At 33.6% G+C, this 15,064-nt stretch overlaps 1 protein-coding gene across 7 annotated transcripts in view; it reads left to right on the top strand.

The window, feature by feature from the left end:
- Positions 1–15,064, top strand: part of PCLO (piccolo presynaptic cytomatrix protein) — a 412,268-nt gene that overhangs the window by 340,147 nt on the left and 57,057 nt on the right. For 4 of the 7 annotated variants that reach the window (XM_074379337.1, XM_074379336.1, XM_074379334.1 and 1 more), the window contains 3 exons: positions 1,130–1,310; positions 2,880–3,074; positions 4,297–4,479. In XM_074379337.1, the coding sequence (XP_074235438.1) occupies positions 1,130–1,310; positions 2,880–3,074; positions 4,297–4,479 (559 nt within the window). The remainder of the gene's footprint in view (positions 1–1,129; positions 1,311–2,879; positions 3,075–4,296; positions 4,480–15,064) is intronic. The other 3 variants (XM_074379335.1, XM_074379333.1, XM_039473004.2) reach the window with 3 other exon arrangements.

The following is a 15,064-nucleotide window of genomic DNA, read 5'->3' as shown; positions in this document are numbered from 1 at the left end:
TTATACATTGCATATATACAATGTATATGGTATATGTGCAATGCATAATGTATACTATATATAATGTACATATGCATTATATGTTATGTATTCTATACAATTGTATGTATACAGATGTATATGTATACTATATATAGTGTAAATCGTATATATAATATATATACACATACACATTGTTTAGTGCTCTGCTTAGGGCAGAAGTTAGGAATGAATGTTAAAAATAATCTCTAAAAAAATCCATAACCTACAAAATATAATATCTTTTTGATAGAAACGATATAAAACAGTCATGTGATCAAGGTGGTAATGAGGCCTTGTTTGGGTCTTAAGACTTTGCACCTCTCTTTTCACCAAAACCGGAGCACTTGCTCCTTGCCTTCCAGCTCCATCCAGGTCTAGCCATTTGGACTAATTCTGATCTTAGGCAGGAGTACTCTAGATTAGTATCTGACTTTATGTCTCATTTCAAAAAAGTGACATTTAAGTTCTTCTAATTTATGATCTTATGTTTACATGAGCCTAAAAATATGTATCCATTAGTCTGGTTTTCATTTCTTTTTAGCTCATCAACTCTAAGATGTCAGCAACTGTAAAATGCACCAATGTACTAAGACAAAAAACGCTGCCGATTAAACCATGACAAAAATGTGTTAGTCATATCCCTATTTCAAATGCTAACTAAAGTGTGTTTTAAAATAGAAGAAATACATTCCTAATTGCAACTTACTCATTCTTTTTCATTTTGTCCCTTTTGTGACTAAAACCAAACATTTTTCAAGGTTGTTGGTCCAGTTTAAGATTAGAATGAATTCTTACAACAAAAGGAAGTTTTGTGTTATGAACAAATTGACTTGTGACCCTACCTTTTCACATCATATCCAAATAATTTAATAGTCAAAAATGTTATACAGTTTTGTTCAGGCAAACATTTATTAAACATCTTGTGTGCACAAGACATTGTTTCCAGTTTCATTGGTGAAGAAAAATGAGGAAGACAGAATCATCATCCTCAAAAGTTATACTGTATTTTTTGGTTTATAATCTTTAATAAATCTTAGAACATAGAAAAAGTAATGAATCAATTATACTTTAGTCCCTAAATTTCATCTATTTATTATACTTTTTTCAGGTATTGATTGATTTATCTAGCACATCTCACCTCGATAACACTCCAAGGTGGTATCCTCTCAAAGAACAGACTGAAAGCATTGATCATGGCAAGTCTCATTCCAGTCAGGGCAGCCAGCAGTCTCCAAAGCCATCTGTTATAAAAAGCAGAAGCCATGGTATCTTCCCTGACCCATCAAAGGGTAGGAAATATGTTTTAAGTAGAAAAAGTTTTGTGTCTATTTGTTCAGTCTCTATATTCTTAGTGTGAATGTTTGTATATTTGGCATATATTAACAAATTAGACACTACTGGAAAATACTTAATGTAACTATAATGTCATGCAAAGAGTGATGGATATGGAATCAGGAGAAATGGGCTTTAGTCTCAGATCATCGTACATGCTTAGGTGTATGATTTTATAATCGTCACTTCTCTAACTGTTCATTTTTCAACATATAAAATAGAGGAGGTTGGACTATATGAGCTATTTGGTCTATTCCACCTCAAAATCTATGATAACATGATTTCAGAAAATGCATTTGGGTATTTCACAAAGATAATATAAAAATTCCTACCAGTTCATTAACCAGACGTAATTATTATTGTCATTAAGGTATAATCCTTCTAATAGTTTGAATCTCTGGTTGTCCATAAATATCGTTTTATCCCATAAATATAATTTTGTATGCTACTTATTATTCATCCTGCAAAGAATATATTCCCCTGTCATCAAAACAATTGGCGTGCTGAAATTTACTTAAGTCTTTCCTAAATATTGGACTCTAATTTTTTAACAGTTGTTATTATTTTTTAACAGTGCCGTACATTGTGTATGGCAATATGCAAGTATGTACAGCACTCATTCAAATTAGCTTTTCCTCTGAGAGACTCATTACCAACTGTCCTACACCACAACACTAATCCTCAGTAAACTGAGTTACTGCCTCTGTGACATAAACATGTGGTACCTTACCTAGGTATACTTAACTATTTATAAGTATTAAATATAATTTTTATATTGGACTTGAGTATTACTTCCTTGTCACCTTTTCTAGGAAAGTACATCAAATTGAAACGTGGTTCTTTGCACATGAGATTCTCCGAATCATAAATGCAAGTGTTCTAGGAGATGAGAAAGTGAGTCCGTGTCCAGTAGGCCACTGAGTTGATATCACAAACTGCTGCCTCTGAGTGCTGTAGGTTATTTATGAATGAGTTTTATAGATCATTTATGGATTCCACTTAGCCATCTCAACTCTATTGCTTAACATTCTGCAAGATCATTAATATAAAGATCTCTCTCTCTCTATGACTGCCTTAGGAAATATGTGATCTCTACAATGGTTTGAGGCATTATTCTATAATCTCCACATTTAATATGTCCTAGTGACTCACATCCTTTACTCTTTTTTTGCTTAAAAATCCTCCTGTGGCAGTATAAGCCTACTGTCTCCTACCTGACCTCTACTGGAATTAGCAGAGGTCCCTGCTGTAACTAGAAGTTCATATATATTACTAGAAGCTAGTTAGAATGTACTTCTCTTTTCAAAGTTCTCTCTTCTCATTGCTATCATGCTTTTGCCTCTCCTCCCCCAAATTGTTTCCCAGATGTTTAATCACAGTTCTGTATGGTGACCACTTGCATACATGAGCCATATAAGACACAAAATTAACATAAATTTTAGACAGTTTCAGATTATGTGTAGACCAAGCTTGACAGGAGGAATGCTGGAACAACTTTAACTCATGTTTTACCCTTTTGTGACCAGACATGCAGGTTCCCACCATTGAGAAATCCCATAGTAGTCCTGGTAGCTCAAAATCATCATCAGAAGGCCATCTCCGTTCTCATGGACCCTCCCGCAGTCAAAGCAAAACCAGCGTCACTCAGACCCACCTGGAAGATGCAGGGGCTGCCATAGCTGCTGCCGAAGCCGCCGTGCAACAGCTCCGCATTCAACCAAGTAAAAGACGCAAATAAATTCCTCAGCATGGCAGCTTAATGTTCATCTGTTGCCTCTCTTTCCTGCTGTCCTTTCCTGTTTGCTTTCAGTTTTCGACATCCTCTGCTCACTCTGTTCTCTGTCCCTTTGTCTGTGTAAGAACAATCTCAATACATAAATATGCTCTTTCTTATTTAGATTTTTTGTTGTTGTTGTTTACATAGACTGAAATAAAACTGGCTGTTTCTCCTTCGTTTCCACCATCCATCCAACCTGGCTCATAGTATTTGGTACAGTGTCTGTGATGTTTGGAGGCAAAGCAATGTTGTGTCCTTTTTGTTTGTGCTTAAATATCCTTTAGAATACAGAAATTATAAGCACAAGTGGCTGCCAATTTTCCAGGCCTTATGCCAAAAAAAAAAAAAAAAAAAAGTGCACACACATAAGTATTTAGAGGAGATTCGCAATTAGATTCTCGTATCTGAAAATACTCAAAAAGTCTAGGCAGAAGGTGATGCAACCAACAGTCAACTTCTAGAACCTTGGGGGAAAAGCCATCTCAAGACAGTGCTTTAGAACCCTAAGAAATTATACTTGTGAAATGTGGGCATTTTCCATGTGCAAAAATTTGTAGTCTTCTGAAAAATCTGTAAAGAAAACCCTATTTCTTATATTCTCAAAAAACTACATAGTCTTAATATATGTATAAGCATACGTGATGAGGCAGTGCAGCCTCACTGAGGAGCACAATTCAGTCCATTCCGCTGGAGCACACTTTGTATGTGATGACAGATTTTACAGTTTGTTTGTTTTTTTTTTCTAACCATTGGAAATCCAGATATGCTATGTCTGGTAGCTGTAAGTCAATCAAAGTGTGACAATTCACCTATCTTAACTGCTGTATTTTTACTTCATTTGTGAAAATGTAGTCCATTGATATAGTTATATAAAAGCTTAATAAGTGCAAATATTTCACAAATGCAGGTGCCCTGTTGCTTCTAAAAGGCATTAGCCAGGCAATGGAGACAGAACATTGTTCTCTCCATTTCCCTAGCCATCATTTCCAAAGAAACAGCCAGTTTTAACCCCCTTTAGTGCTGTGCATGTGGTGTCATTTTGGCATTTGAAAACACAACTTATTTAAATAGAGCAAAAGCGCACTTCTGTTTGCATGAATAACATTTAAGCTGGTTCCATCTGAGGATACATACTCTGGGTTTCCATTTCACCCACACTGCCACAGCAGCACATAAAAGCGGTCAGTCTAATCATGCCAGGAAGCAGCACAGACACAGCATAGCAGGAGTCCTCCCCATTCAAAGAACTCAGTCTGATAATCTGCCTCCACCAGCCAATGGCAACCAAGACCAAAGCCAGCTAGCCCTCAGGAAGGTGATGTCTGATGGACCAGTCAAGCCAGAAGGAGGTGAGCAGAAAGGCCCTGTTCAAAGCACACAGCAAGAACATTCCCCAAATTTAAAGCTCTCATCTTTAACTTTTAGAGGTTGTCTGATAAAATATGTTTATCCACTTTTTAATGTGCTTTTGTGGGCATGGCATTTCAGGACTTCATCATCACCATGTAAGTCCCAAGATCAGTCCCGTAATATATTGACTACAGTGATATTTGTATTTTTCTATGCACTGGGCATCTTTCGACTTTTGTTGGGAAATAGATTAACAATATTCATATTGCAGAATGGAATGCATGCTACTAACCTAATCTGTTCAAGCATGAGTATAAATATGTTTCATTGTGATAAAAGTTTAAATTGCTCACAGTTCAAGTTAGCCTACCAGTTGGAATGTGGATCAGTTTTTGTTGCATATTATTTCAAGTGTAACTTTTAAAAATTTAGTGGATTTTGAAATTCTTAGAGGAAAGTAGAGGAAAAATTGTTAATGCACTCATTTACCTTTACATGGTGAAAGTTCTCTCTTGATCCTACAAACAGACATTTTCCACTCGTGTTTCCATAGTTGTTAAGTGTATCAGATGTGTTGGGCATGTGAATCTCCAAGTGCCTGTGTAATAAATAAAGTCTCTTTATTTCATTCATAAACTACTGGGTTCTGAGCCATTGTTATATGATGCAGCTTAAAATGAATGTGTCAGTTTTGTTTTCTCATTTGATTTCGTTACAGTAGATTCTAGTTACTGTTCCATTGCTAGTGACAGATGTAATGGTTGGACATTTGAGAGCAAGACAAATTCCATCTTGGAAACACTATAAGATAGATGGAAAATTGTTACAAAATAAAATCATCAGAGATTATATTAAAATGTAAATAAATAATGGGATTGGGCTACAATAGGCAACACTTTTCTGTTTCTCTCTCCCACGTCTGATCTACTTTGCAGTCTCCTCAGGTTCCTGGTTAGAGGGAGGTAAATTCCATGAGCTCTTGCTTTGGAAAAGTAGTTAACCTTGATCTCATAGCTGTGTTCAGAAAGGAAAGCAAATTTACATCCATCTGTAACCTGACCCCAACATTGGTAGAATTTCCCCCAAGAAAGAGTGCCACTGCCAGTGACAAGGAATGAAACTAGAAGTGATTATAAAATTATCATCAAATGTAATGCACACTTACAAAAGTCATGTTTTTTAAAAAACGGGATAGTAGTATTTGCCTCCGTAAGTACTTCTCAGCCCTAAAATATTTGATTTTGTGATTCTATATTTGCCACAAAATTAAAATCAAGCCTTATATTTTCCTATTGCATTCTTTTTATTCTCATGAAATTAATATTTCTTATGTCCTTCTCCCAATTAATTATATATGTGGTGGCAATGTAAGATGTATGTAGCAATACAGAGATAAACCACAGAGGTATTTGTTAAATTAGGTAATTAAGACAACAATCAGCTTAAACATTAGGATAATTTTTAATATGTGTTTACGCAGCCCAGTTTATCACCAAAGCATGATTTCTTTTTTCCTGTTAGCCTTACTAAAACTTTTATTTTTAAAATTCCACCTCTCACCTTTTCTTTCATCAAATAAATTCCATTGATTTCTTCATGTAATTCACATTCTTACTTGAAATACTCTCTTATAAATGTCACAGTAATTAAACACTTCCCTTATTTTACACCTTTTTAAAATTATTGTGACTTAACTGTTTCTGTGTAACATTTTATATGATTTTCTTCCTAGATGTAGTCCTTAAAATTTGTATTAAATTGTTTTTAATCCCTTTTTAAAAAATAGTGTTCTAATAGATATTCTCAAACATTTAGTCTTGTGATTGAATTAAAAGTCACTCTTCATTAAAATCATTATCGAAAGGAAAACTAGATAACATAGCATGCTTTCATGTTTAATTTTGTTCTAATAGGGGATAAATAAAAAGCCTTGTTTTCTATAATTTTTCTGCTACTATAAATGTACCAAGATAATTGATCCATGTATATTTCCAGACACTTCATAGGAAACATAATATAGTGTTAAATTTATATAAAATACAATGTAATTTGTTTAAAGTGTGGTGAGAAAAACTGGGCAGACATACAAACATATAAAAAGAATCTGCATGTTCCTGTTCACTAACTGCAGAAGTATTAGTAATACTTGTAAGTGTTTGGATAAAAATGTCCCATTTCAAACCTCAAAATGGAGTTCCTATAATCCCATCTGCATTCTGAAAATAATACTCCGCATTTGAATAGTTCTTCATGTTGTACAGCGTGTTCTGTCATTCGTTTCTCATTTTATCACATTAAGTGGATAAGGTAGTCATTTCAATATTCTTATCCCTGTTTTTTTATGAGTGAGCAATCAAGAGAGTCAGAGGGGTAGGCTGGCTGATCTAAGAACACACAGCTAGAAATGTTCAGAACTGACAAATGTAACATTGTCTTGTGACTTCAAGAGTTATATTTTTTGAATCTGCATTGTCTTCTTTAAAATCTAACTCATAATTTTAAAAAGAACAGTCATTTACTTATTTATGACTTATCTCTCAAATTCTTACAAATGAGTAGAGGTAGCTAGAAATGATGGCAGAATACAATTTATACTCTCTACTTTCATGGTCCTTCTTTCTAAAGGTTGTTGATTTAACCCAACAAAAGAAAATCTTCCCACTGTGCAAGCCCAGTGAGGCATTAGGCAGTGTTTGTGGCTCCCTTAGAAAAGGCTGTGCCTCCATCTGTAGGCATTTCTATCAAGAGGGACAAAGTTGTCCCTAAAGAGCTTTTCAAAGATTTTTTTTGCAAGCTTCTTAGCAGATTTCTGCTTGAACTAGCATAAAATATGGGTCAAACAAGAATTATGGAGTGAGCCTAAAGGAATTTTTTTCTTTCCCTCTGGTGTTTAGTTGCATGCTAAGAAACCTGATGGGAAAGATTAGACAGATTGTGCCAGGCCATCCTGATGCCTAAACAACTCTCCGTAGTTAAAAACCTCTGGAGAGGTTTTTGGTTGTCATCGTCGTCGTTGTTTTTCCCATGCTGGTTAGTTTAGTTGAATGCAAATCTTGCCATTTCAGAATGTTTTTTATTTGTTTGTTTGGTTGTTTGAAAATTGTATCAAAACAAAAACAAATTGAAGCATTCCTAAAATATTGAAGATTTATTTAGTCAAAATCCAATATATTAAATTTGAGTACAGTTTGAAAATCCTGAGCTATTTTTGTTTGATACTGTTTGAGTATGAGTTTAGAAATTGGTAATACACGATGAGTAGAAACATCCCTCTACCCTGGTGAATAAAACAAAAGCTATTGGGACAGGTTGGAGCGATTAGGTGAGAAGATAAGTCATTAGATAAGTCATGCAAGGAAATAGGATTCCGAGTTCCTTGGTGTGGCCGAATTGTAGGAAAAAAGCCTGAAGCTACTTCCATAGACCACTGCTGGAAACTCCACTTTCAATAAAGCTCATTTGCGGCACCTGTCAAAGAAGAGTTTCATATCCATGTGTTACCTTGGTGAACTCTTACTAAGCCATCACTCTGTGGGAGCTGCTGCCCTGGACAAGTGGTAGTGGGTGGATTGGTTCGGGAGCGGGTGGGCACTGGGAGTGGAGGGAATTGTTGGTTACAAATGATAGTAGATAATCAGCATCCCATTTTCTTTTGACCAGAAGCCAATGATCACTTCCGGTCAGAAGGAATTTAGCCTTCCCTGTTTCCGTAAAGGACAGGCCCATGAGAAAAATAAAGGGAAAAAGTGTAAGAGAAACCATAATTTCATTTGGAGGTGACGTCTTCTTTAACAATGTATGTACAACATCAATAAAAACAAATTTTACATTCCTCATTTCCATGTGTTTGTGCAAAAAAGTTTTTTAAAAACCTTGAGCAGTTTAAAAAGAAAATTCAAACTAAACATCCAACAAAATCTAAGATAATCAATTTGGACAATTTCAGCTTTCAGAATTCTATACCTATTTCCCTGGTGATGAGGATTTCATTTTGTTGCCTGTGAAGATCAAAATGCTTTTCCAAAGTTTTGGTTTTGAGAGATTCCACATTTTCTTGGGATGATTGACTATGCATTTTCAGGTATTTCTATAGTCATTTAAATTTATTGCTAGAAATACCTCTGCTATACATACAAAATCAGACAGTAAATGTGGAACTCTGACCATATCGCACTATCTCTTGTTTATGGACCTTCATTCCTAAAGATGAATTTATGACCTACCATCAATGGGTACTTCTGTTCTTTTCCAGTAGTAGGCATGGATCTGCACCGAGCCATCCACATACTTTGGTCTGGTCCACAATGGAAATTTATATGTTCATTTCACCTGATATGAATAGTAAGACCAACTGGCAACTTGGCTTCAACATTGTTATGCCTTAGTGATACAATCTAGCTATGGGCCAAAATAATGAGGATGGGACTATTAATACATGATCTAAGAGAAAGGCCTAAATTTTAACGTACCAAGGTTTGTTAAATATTATTTATTATATGTTTTTAACAATCATATCCATGAAGCCTAGTTTTTATAATGCAAAGTATTTTGAAAAAGTTAGTTTATCAAATTACCACCAGGGAGCAGGACCTGTGGAAATAAGACAGGCAAGTAAATGCTGATGGAAACACAGTGGGGGGCAGTCAGGGTACAATAAGAGCATGGGGCAGGCAAGTGTCTCACTTGGATAGGATCATGGAACCGGGGAACTATTGCCCAAGGAGAGGTGGAGGAATGCCAAAGACACTATTTGACTACTTAATAATAATCCCCAAATCCTGATATCTATCCATGAAATGCTTGATTATTTTTCCACTTTTCATCCACATGTATTACATACATTATGTAAACCATAATATTTCACTCATTCTCCATTGTATAAGATGATCTGGGGGAAAAATGTGGGTATGGGGTAAGATTAAGGAATCTCCATGTATACTGAAGGAGACTATGAAAATACTCTTTTTTATTTTTATTGCTGTGCTGTACATGTTAATGTGTAATGAATCACTAAAAAGACAACACATGAATTCTCAAATGAAACCAAATTATATTAGAAATATAAAATTTTGATTCGGGTGTTGAGTTTGGTAGATGTGTGAATAAGAATGATATAACCATCATTTAATATTTTAATGTGTTTTAGATACTGAAAAATACAATTAATTTATAATTTGAACAGATTAATCAAAATAATATTAAGTTGGTGCAAAAAGTAATTGTGGTTTTTATCATTGAAAGTAATAGCAAAACCCCCAGTCACTGTTGCATCAACCCAATATCACAAATCAAGGCAGATAAATTTTCAGAAGAAATGTTTGGTAAAAGTTAGGATCACAGGTTTCTATTTTTAAATGTATAAGATAGTGAAATACAATCTCTACCATATTGTTCTTTAAAAGAACACAGCAAAATTCACTTCTCTTCACTAAAATATTTCAAATTCGAAACTCTGTATTTCAAGTTCTATAGATCACACTGTATTTTTATCTGATTCTTTTTATAAAAAGAACTTGGAATATAGAGAGATACAGAAAAAGTATTTTTACAACTACCCAATTCAAATGTCTTTCTATATAGATCTATTATGTAGTTTTTGTTTTAAAGCATTCTTATTGCCAGTGACATTTAATAAAGTCAGTAACTATTTAATCACCCTTTTGCTTCCTTCCAACTATTAATGTACAAAAATATTAAAGAGTCTTTATGTACAGAAAACCTCTTTAGGGAAGAATGCATTATTTTATGCCTGCCAGTTGTCATTATTTACTCTACGTTTCTGTGCACTATAAAATAGTATTTTCTTGTTTTGTTTTGTTTTGTTTTGTTTTTAACCAAAGATAGAAAAGACAAGCAAATTTTTATGATACAATATATTTTTAATTCATGCCATATATTTCTAGAGTTGTGAAGTTCTGAATGAAACAAGTTTTTAAGAAGCTTAGAGACCAGTAATATGAATACCAATATCAATAACAAATCTGTTCAAAAAAGCTGACAACTCGATATTTTTCAGTACAGACAGAACGCAAAATTTAAATAGCATAATAAAATGGTATTGACATATGTAATTGTCTAAAATGACTGTCAAAGACTCATTTTTCACAGTACTTCATTTCCATTACTGTGGGTCTTGACCAGTAATTCTCAGAGTGTGTCCACTGATTCCTGATGGGGAATGGGGTGTGTCCCAGAAACCCTTTTAGGGTTCTTAAAGGTCAAAATATTCTTACGATTAACATGTTATTTGCCTTTTCACTCTCATTTTTTTCTCAAGTGTACAGTGAAGTTTCCCAGCAGCTACATAAGGTGTCATGATATCGTTGCTTTGATGACTAAAGGAATATGTGCTTGTTGAGTTTTTGTTTTAATGTTTTATTTTGAATATGTTAAATATCAGTAGATATAACCTACATAAAACAAAGTTCTTTGGATTATTAAATAAGTTCTAAGATAAGACCAAAATATTTAAGCTGATTGTCCCACTTAAATATTTAAGTGTATTAGGTTATAATTTATAACTTATTATAAATTAAATTATTTAAATATATTTAAGCTTAAAAATATTTCAGAGCCACTGACTTAGACTTATATACCATCGTAATTTTTACAATAGTCAAAGACTGAATAACTAAGGGCTTCTTCCAAAACATGTTTATCAGATTTGTCTGTAAATTTTCTATATCTTTTATATCCTCCTATTTCAGAACCCCTTCTTTCTTTTCTCATTTGATTTTAATTTATAATCATTAAGATTGACAAATGACATTTTAAATTGATATAGCAATTTTTTGTTTTATTGGGAATGATATAGATTAAATTACATTTATATGTCCATAATTATTACTTTTTCCTTTAGAAATTTGTCTGGTAAGTTGCCTATCAGCCTTAATCAAGCTGCTTCCACGCTAAACTAGAGTGACAGAAGTGTTATAAAGGTAGAATAAAACTTTTTGTCCTTACCGTGAAGGTAACATTGATGGAAAAACAGTTGTTTATGAATTATCAATTGATTTTTCTTCCATTATCTACATTACTGATCCTATATAGCGGAAATTAATTGTATTGACATAGCAATAGAAAAACTGAAGATTCAAATTCGAGGAAAAATGGAAAGCTTCTTACCGAATACTTGATCCTTAATTTCAAATACATAATTTGGTGAGTTTCAAAATATTTAATGCTAGAAGGATATTTGCAAATATGTGTTTATCATTTATGAAAAGTATTATCTGAATCACTTTTATTAGGTCATTTTTATATACATTTACTGATATTTTTAGCGCAAATTGTATCAGGGAAACTCTTCAAGGTGTTGGTGATGCTACAGCAAACAAAATAGACAAAAATTACTGTACTCATGAATCTCTCATGCTAGTAATATTTATTGAATTTAAAGGTATATGGAAAACATTATAAAGAGTAAGAAAAGTGTGAGTTTTGTCTGTCTTCAACTGAGATGGAAAAAGAAAAATGCAATCGGCCGGGTGCGGTGGCTCACACCTGTAATCCCAGCACTTTGGGAGGCCAAGGCGGGTGGATCACAAGGTCAAGAGATTGAGATCATCCTGTCCAATATGGTGAAACCCCGTCTCTACTAAAAACACAAAAATTAGCTGGGTGTGGTGGTGCGCGCCTGTAATCCCAGTCACTCAGGAGGCTGAGGCAGGAGAATCACTTGAACCCAGGAGGCAGAGGTTACAGTGAACTGAGATCAGCCACTTCACTCCAGCCTGGCAACAGAGCAAGACTCTGTCTAGAAAAAAATAATGCAATCAGTCATTGATTTACATTTATGTGCAACCAAACATCATCATGTTTAAAAATATCTGAAAAATAGAATTAATTATAATTTATTTGTTCTGCCTCTAGTTCTCTCACAATCTGTACAATCCACTGCAATGTAGCCCATCTATAGGTAAACTGAAAGTATTTTTTAGGGATCTATTTGGAGAAAGATTAATGACATTAACTAGAGAGATTGGGTCTCATGAGATCAGACATGGATCTGTCAAATAATTGTCCAAACTTCCTCTTTACTTCATGGCCATTGACCAAATTGGAATAATATGAAAACGAACTGGAAAAGTGCTCAACCTTTTGCATTTGGGCAGAATTTAATGAATTTTCAAAATGTTCGGATTCCATTTAAGGACAGCATTCCTGTTATCTAAGCAGTCGTGATGTAAGTTCTCACATTTTCAGGATTATGTAAGAACGCTTTTCAAAATGACTATTTTTAGAATGACTTTTTACTCAAACAAACCTGCATGTTTTACAGTAGTCTTTATCCCTGCTTGGCTTTTTAATTCTCCAGTTGTCAGCTGGAAATACCTGTCTGACAGCCTAATGCAAGCGTAATACAAGCAAACAGCAAGAGAGAAAATGCTTCGGTTTCAAAAGAGAATAAAAGGAAAATTAAAAAATTAAAAATTGCCCATGAAAAATTGATGTAGCTAAAAAATGAATGTTTTTTCTTTCACATATGATCTCCCATGCTATTAATCGTTGAAAGATAAAGATCATTATTGTATTTGCATTTTTTAGCACCAAACCAGAATTTGGCACTGAATGCATTCTTTGTTCATTCTATTTATTTGAACATAGTTGGAATTACAGCCTAAACTTATTTAAGACAAAATGAATTTACTTTCTTAATTTTCATATATGATAATGTCTTAGTCTAACTGTCTTTCATTATTTACTATACAATTTTGATTCTCACTTGAACTATATTTTAAGTGGCTTCTTCCAAAATCACTTGTGAACTAAAAACATCTCAAAAAAAAAAAAGGAAGACCTACTGAAAAGGCAACATTGTCATTGCCTTTTAAATGCAAGGGTTATAGTATGCTGAACCGATATGTATTTTTTTGTAAGAAAAAAGTTCCTCTATACCGTGTTATTAGTTAAGCTAACTTCACTTTCATTTGTTACATTGCCTTGTACTATTACTTCTGTTTCCTGAAGTGATCAATGGTCTTATTATCTGATATTATTATCTATAAAGTCAGATAATGAATCATTATAAACAAATCAAATTGTTAATTAAAATGTCTTTAAGAATTCAGTCACAAGGCCAGTGTGTATGGAGAGAGAAAACTGTGAACATAAAAGCTTTACCATCTTTCTTGAACACAAAAAATGGAGGCAACATGTCTCCATCTTCTCTAAAAGAAGCTACTATACGAATATGAAACATCTTAAGGGAAGTATTTTTATTTTTATTAGGAAAAATACTGCAACATTTCATTGCCCATGATTTGTGATACCTTTATAGTAGGTATATATTTACATGTATATATAAAATATACCTGTAATGACTAGTCATTTAATAATTTGTCGTTTAAAAATGAAATTTTCAATTGCATCCTTCCTTCGACTTCCATACTTAACAACTTACAAATGACTGATACAGATATCAGAGTTTTAATACCCGTATTTGCTAAAACTTGTAATTTGGTGGTGTGTGAAAACTCCTACAAATAGCTATATTGCGACTACCTAGGCCATTTTTCTTGTGTCCCGCTTGCTTTAGATTTTCCCAGATCGATAATAATTATGCTGAAGTCGATTTAGAAAGAAAATTAAACTTCTGAATTACTTTTAATATGTAATATCTCTTCTTAAATTGGAATCCCTAAACTGTAATAAAAACATACAGAAAATGTGACTGTATATAGTTCAAGGGAAAACATACCAATAATAGCTGGTCAAAATGGCACTTAAAACCTGAAATTTTAAGACCCACATTCAAAAAAATTTTTTTATTGAGATAAAACTGCAAAATCCCTTTCGTAAAAATAAACAAAAACAACAACAGCAATAACAACAGGTAGATGACAGAGAGAGGAGGTGGGAAGGAAGGAAAGGAAAGAGGGATGGGCAGAGAAAAAAGAAAGAGAGAGAGGTGAAAGGTCCCTTGAGTAAATACTAGCTAAATTAAAGCTAGCTAAAGGGAGGAAAAATTCCCTAAATACATGATTTCTGAAACAGCTAGGTAATTATTTCTGTTCCATAATTAAACAACTTGAATAAACAAAATTATTGATTGGTTCAGTTAATCTTAAAATTTTAAAGACCGTATGTATGAAGATACTTACTACTGTATTAACCAAGTAATTTGGGAAAGTACAAGCTACCTGTATAATACATAAGAATATTTGGAAATAGTTCTGTGCTGGACCAAAGATATAAAACCAGTAATAGAACATCATAGCCAGCAACCTAACCAATAATAGAACATCATAGACAGCAACCTATATACATTTCAAGCATTTTTGGAATAATTTTTGGAATTTAGTGAGAGAGGCAAACACCTTGACTTTTAAATTTCAGACAACTGGATGTGATATAAAAGTAGTTAAAGTCGAGTCTGCAATTTGATCCTTGCTCTCAGAGCAAAGTGCTGCCACCATGTGGTAGGTATAGTGATAACGTGCCATATTTAAATACTGTATAGTAGAGGAAGAAAAAGCCAACAGAGCAAACTAATTGAAGACAGATGTGCAGTCAAAGAGACAATACCGGTTTAATTAAGGTTAGCCACAGTGGAGTAATAAAACACAATGATGTCTAACCATT

The sequence above is a fragment of the Saimiri boliviensis genome, chromosome 10 (genome assembly GCF_048565385.1).
Source record: "Saimiri boliviensis isolate mSaiBol1 chromosome 10, mSaiBol1.pri, whole genome shotgun sequence".
NCBI classification, from domain to species: Eukaryota; Metazoa; Chordata; class Mammalia; order Primates; family Cebidae; genus Saimiri; species Saimiri boliviensis.
Note: the sequence above shows the minus strand (reverse complement) of the source record. Positions and strands in the feature narration are given on the sequence as shown.